Source organism: Schistosoma mansoni, chromosome 7 (genome assembly GCF_000237925.1).
Source record: "Schistosoma mansoni strain Puerto Rico chromosome 7, complete genome".
NCBI lineage: Eukaryota > Metazoa > Platyhelminthes > Trematoda > Strigeidida > Schistosomatidae > Schistosoma > Schistosoma mansoni.
Genome location: NC_031501.1, coordinates 2,221,413 through 2,228,010, shown reverse-complemented (window position 1 = coordinate 2,228,010; position 6,598 = coordinate 2,221,413). Strand labels below are relative to the sequence as shown.

The 6,598-nt window shown below is 34.6% G+C and overlaps 1 protein-coding gene across 1 annotated transcript in view; it reads right to left on the bottom strand.

Moving 5' to 3' along the window:
- Positions 1-2,333: 2,333 nt before the first annotated feature.
- Positions 2,334-6,598, bottom strand: part of Smp_127810 (hypothetical protein) — a gene marked incomplete at its 5' end in the record, with an annotated part of 63,615 nt that continues 59,350 nt past the window's right edge. Inside the window, 3 exons of the mRNA XM_018798596.1 lie at positions 2,334-3,775; positions 4,665-4,833; positions 5,595-5,942. Coding sequence (XP_018653523.1) covers positions 3,291-3,775; positions 4,665-4,833; positions 5,595-5,942 — 1,002 coding nt within the window. The 3' untranslated portion in view covers positions 2,334-3,290. The remainder of the gene's footprint in view (positions 3,776-4,664; positions 4,834-5,594; positions 5,943-6,598) is intronic.

The following is a 6,598-nucleotide window of genomic DNA, read 5'->3' as shown; positions in this document are numbered from 1 at the left end:
CTTCAATTGACTCATGATTTCAACTTTGAATAATTACTTATTATTTAAACTATTTTTAGTTGGATTATGAGTTTAACCAAAAACATGTCGATAGAAAACAATCATAGTATTAAAAAAACTATTGAACTTTGGCTGTTCAAATACAACAAACAGGCACATCACCCTGACGAGTACCAACTAGCATAAAACCTAGGTCGATACAGGGTTTTTCCTATCGGTTCAACATTTCAACACAGTGCAAACAATGTAGTGTCATCTGGACTAATGATCATATTACCAAGGGCTCGGCAGAACTAGATCATGAACTAGGGAATTTAAATTTTTTTGTATAATAAATGGATAACTATAGAATTGCATTACTATATTTGGCCTATCGTAAACTCCCAGTGGGCCTATTAACTATCGTTATACATTTTACTATTACTTAAATATTGCTAATTAATTATGTACTGTTTGCTTTGCTCTCTGCGACTTATGGAATGATTGTGTTAACCTTTCAGTCCGTGTAAATAAGCTAATGAGTGTTTAAGGTGACTTTTGTGTGTGTTGGGTGATTGAAATACAATAATAGGTCGGTCGATGACTTTTTGGAATAAAGGTAGAAAAATGCTTGAAGGTATGAGGCTGCATCACTTAACATTGATCCACTGTTTTGTGGATTAAATCTTTAGGTCAAAGGATCGTGGAGTGACCCCCTAAGAAAACAACCTGCTTCTGTTTGGGCACCCGGGCAGTATCCTAGTCCTCACATAAATCATATACTTTGTGTGGGGTATATATACTTGGTGCCCCCTTTGTACCAATATTTATATGTTTACACAAATAAATACTAAAACAAATGACATCATATTGATTAATTAAAAAGTATCATTTAAACTAAACAGAAAAGTGGACGGCATAAAAAATTGTAAAATAGTCCTTTCGTAACAATAAAGATGTATAATATCACTTCGGAAAACAATTTTCTCACTTTCAATCTGCACACACCTAATACACAAGCATGATTATCAATATTATTGTAAGTAGTAGTAGTAGTAGACGTGGAACGTACGACGATACAAGTATATGGATACATGACTTAAGAATATGTTTTTTTTCACCATTAAAATAACTGACATACAGCAGAATGGATCCAAAGAGTATGAAAGGGTGAATGCATACAATAATTACATTTTAATAAATAAGTATATATAAACAAAAAACCTGTATAACGAATTAGTTAATGACTTGTGGAGAGAAGAAAAAAAACGGAACCAACAAGAGAAGACAACTCTTCAAACTACGCGCAAAGCATGAATGGTATTCAAAACAACTGAAAGAGAAAAGGAAATAAAATTCTTCAAAAAAAAAAACGGGGTGTGTGTGTGTGGTTGTGAATTTTCTCTTCTCTTCTCTTCATTATAACAACATTGTCATGTGAAGAGTAAACTATAAGGATAATGCAAAATGGTTTACTCAACTACTTACTTACTAATGTAATATGTAATAAGCAATGAATGAAATAAGAATACATGCACGCACGCACTCATACACTTGCGTAAACATAAACAAAGTCAATAAGGGTCAATAAAACCGGGATAATAGTGTTTTGGTGTTCTTTTTTTTCTGTATGAAATAATGATCAAAAACAAAAGCAGGAATATAAGAAAGGCAACAGAGAGATTTGATCAAAACATTTGACTTGATGTATGTATGTGTATGCAATGACTTCTTCAAAGGAGTGATTATATAAAAAAAAAGGAACCTAGATACTGATAAGTAAAATAATTTTGTCTATGAAAAAAAAGGACAATTAAGGCGATTCATTCATGAAGAATAAGTCAAAGAGTATGGTATATCAATATAAGTAAGCAAATATAGGTCTTATTATCATACACATAGAGTAGTGAAACACATACATACATATATAGGCAAGCATAGGCAAGCACACATACACACATATATATATATATACATACTATTACTGTACATATCTACAAAACAATAGTGATTACATAATAGAATAGTAATTAATGAACTGATGATTAGTAAGTAGCCATGTCGTGTGTGGACAGTAAATGTTTACTTGGTTAATTTGGTAGCGGAGAGAGAGGGGGTAGTCTATGATAACCGGCAAAAAAAGAAAACACAATACATATAATTGAAGTACATATTTATGGGACAGAAAAAAACACAATGAATCACAATGAATCAATAATATACATGCATAATTGGTCTACAATAATTAAAATGTTATGGTAATCGTTAATACTACCATTAGTAGTAGTAGTAGTAGTAGTAGTAATAGGTAGTAGTATGTAGAGATGTGAAAATGTTTAGGGTAGGAGACATGGTAGAATACACACAAAACATGCTAATTATATGATACAAACGTATGAAATAGGCTTGAAAAGATGATATAGTTGGAAAAAAAATAAATAATACCTGTACAATACGATGTAAATAAGATGTTGATTTCGACTAATACTACTACTACTGGTAGTAGTAGTAGTATTGCTATACTACTCCTACATTTAATAATACATCCTAATTAGAGTGATTGTGTATGGGTCAAATTCCTTTTGAATAGAAAAAGAAAAAGGCGCATAAATCAAACTCGAATAATTAGGAGAAAAACAATTATATAGATTTCAAAAAGTGGGCAACTTTTTCAATATTAAAACAAATAAATTGATGGACCCGCTGAACATAAATGAGATTATGAATAGAAACATAACATAATGATAAAATCATTGTAATACGCGATCGATTTATGTGTTTTTCCTAGTTAAAACACACACATATGAGATGATCAAAGGCAGGAGAAGGAACAAGCCGATAAGCTAGCCATGTGTATATGTAGAGAGAAAGATTAGGACGAAACACAGAGTAATAAGTGTGGATTTTCTTACATAACTTATTCACATATAAAATACAAACATGTATGGTGTATATATACCGTAACTGATTGATCATGATGTGGACAGAGATTAAATTGTTTAAAGGATAAACACATTACAAAAGCGTATCAAGCGAGAGGAGAGAGAAAAAAGTAAACAAACAAAAAGAAATGCTGGTTAAACGAATCAACATCATTAACTCAATTAGAAGAATAACAGTGAAGATAAATGACAATACATTATGATGTAGAATAAATTCGAATGATAATCATACTAATCAATGATCGAAAAAGCAATATGATGTAGATCAATGAATTATGATTGTGTATTATAATACAGAAGCTGTTATTTTCTACAGGAAAATTAATGAACAAGCAGAATCATTAGTAATAGGTCTCAGAAGAAATAAATTTATGCTTGACCTTCACGATAATGACCGTCATAATACACGCTTCCATGATTAGTATTATTATTGACACCACCAGGTGACATCAAGACATTGTGCTGTGGTGGTTGCGGTTGTCCACCGCCTCCCGCAGCAGCTGGTGTCGGCGGTAGACCAATACCCCGTGGAATACCATATTCTGAATAGTCACGTATACGAGGTGGTGGACCGACTAGTAGACCAGTAGTACCAGAACCAGATGGATGATAAACTCCGGAACTTCCACTAGCAGCAGCACCAACTCCACTGCCACCACCCATATGACGCGAAAGAGAATCTGGATTAAAATGATGATGTTGTTGATAAGTCATTGAATTGTGTCGACTATGATCTGAGCTATTCATCTGGGCAGCAAATGCCATAGCTGCTACAGCCGGGGGAGGTGGTGGCGGTGGAGGTTGATTAGGGGGTGGTAATTGACCTAGTACGGATGGAGCACGTTGCGGTGAATCTAAAAAACAGCGAAGACAGAGATTAAATTCATATACATACATGTATGTACATAAGACGGAAGCTATAATAAGTCATTAATATTGCAAATAGCTAGAGTTCTGATAGTAGCGCGCTAACCGAAATAGACTGGAGCGAAAAACTATGGTGGTAGTAGTAACCGAATGCGAACCAATGGTAACTGTGGAAACAAAACTTTTGTAATTTCGGTTAACAAGACGTAAGTGCTAAAAAAAAGCCCGTTTGAACTCTGAACAGATCGCACGACTGATTTAGAAGGATCCGTGATATAACGTATGGTTTACAATATTTTCCCTCTTTCACGTATATTACGATAATACGTTAATAAGACTAATCGTGTTATATTAGAAACAGGATTCTCGACCCGAAGATAGAGAACCAGATTAAAACTAGAGAATACTTTATTCAATACAATTACAAGCAGTCACATGCAGTGAGTCCAGAGTAGAAATCAATGGCAAGAAGGAAAATCACATACTTAATAGTCCGTAGGCTGTGGCTGTTTGTTCACGCTCAACGACTAATCTTATTTTACTTTCACTACCATACATCGATCCGATACCCCTAGTTGTAGAAGTATACTGTTGATAGTCACATACTACGACAGAATAACAGTCCAGAATGCTGTTTTTTTTTTTAGATAATGACTCATTTCTCAATAGCTTCTGTCAATAATTCTCACGTTAGTATAAGGAGTTATCAAACGATAGCCATCTATAAGTATTCTATTGATCGACATTGACTATTCGTAATCAGTTTTTAATAACTCTAAACGTGGCTGATCATTAAAATTAGAGAATCCATCTTCTTTAAAAACGAAAAAACAACTCTTTACACTTAAAGAACACTATAAAAATCGTTTGACTCACCATAACGAATATATCTTGACATAGATGATGGTTCCATCGATCCATTTTGATGTGGATAAGAATGATGACCAGGTGGCATGTTTGACTGACCGTTCATCATTATTGGATCTGCGTCGGGATACGGTCCAGGAGATAGAGTATGTTGTCGTTTCTGTACTACACCTAAATCCTATACAGATAATGTAGAAAAAAAGAGGAAGAAGGTTCGTAATTACATTTCCAATTGATATAATGTTGAAATTTTCATGTGGTTAGTAAACTGAAACACTACGTTAAGTTTATTCAATTAATTAGAGAATATGATCGTAAAAAATATGACAGGTAAATTCAGTTGATGAGTTGAAAGTGAGAAGAACCAGTACTTTTTGATTCCAAAGCTAACCACACACCAAATACATTTAAACTTCTGTCATTAGCAATATTTATCGAAGTAATTGGTACAGGATGAATATAAATCACTAGAGACTGATCAACCTAAAAATTAAAAACAGGAAAATACAAATTTTTTTCATACTCAATGTACAAGCTGATTTGGTTATCTGAACTCTGTAACTTACTAGATAACGTAATGATATTTACAGTGAAAGGTGCTGGGTTCGAATGTCAATGAGGTAAAGGTTTATATTCAGTTGACAAGTCTAGAACAATGACGAGACATATATCTAACCTTGATAAAAGCTTGTGACAGATCTTGCTCACTCACTCACTCACTCACTCACTCACTCACTCACTCACTCACTCACTCACTCACTCACTCACTCACTCACTCACTCACTCACTCTCTCTCTCTCTCTCTCAAATGTCCATAATCATAATTATCACCACCTATCAGACATATTTAATATAAACTCTTCACAAGTTTTAAACACGAAAAAAGTAGTCGTCATGAAAGAGAAAGATAGAAAAATAGTTTGGTAACTTCTTCTTTACCATTTGTGAACCACGAACTGATTGTGCTTGATTTTGTAAACGGTCCATCATCACCATCCCACCGCCGCCACCAGTAGCAGGATCATCGACACCAACATTTCTTGATGTATCCGACATATCTGCAGGTTGTTGTGATAATGACTGAGATTGTTGTTGTTGTGACTGTTTACGCCTCCTTCGACGATGATGGCGATGACTACCACCACCGGCAACTGGACTACCGCCACCACCGGGATCTGTAGTTGTGCCTACTGCCGCCGTCGCTGTTGTACCATCACCACCCTCATTCATATCAGCTGTTTGAATGCTAGAGTCCACGTAGCCGGGACCATTTTCACATTGATTGAGCTTTTTTTAAGAAAAGGAAAAATAATTAGATTAGTTTAAATAGAACACAGTAAGAATGAGTAAATCAAGTTGTGTGGTTGATGGTGGGTGATCGGGAGGAAATTCTGCTATACTAGGGATTTTGTGTTACTTGCCACTGGGTAGTAATAAACTGTAACCTGTCATCTTCGGGTAACAGATAGTCACTGTGGGATCCGGACATGTGCATCATTCAGTTTCGAAGTCAAAAATGTTTTTACTGGACAGCGTTTTGTGGCAACTGACTTTCTATAGGACTTAGAATTTGATGAATAATTGGTCAATGACCAGTCAATTGCAAATTGAAATGATTTTTTTCCTAACTTTCGTTCTTATTAATTATTTCAAACTATCATGGTAAATAAAAAACAATATCCAAAATAGTTCGTGTACAAAGCAAAATAACCAGGTTGTATTGATACAGTGGGGCAATCAAAGATTGACCAAATGAAAAACGCATGCTTTTGGCCAAGATTTGGCTTCCTATTCTAAAGAACTATTCACATGTCATTGGTTAAACGTGCAACTTTACTTTTTAGGGGATATATATCTGAATGGTGGAATGACTGTACAGGTATGTCTCGATTCAGTGTTCGTCAATAAAGCTTCACACTCAAGCAGTTGGTTGGGCTAGCGTT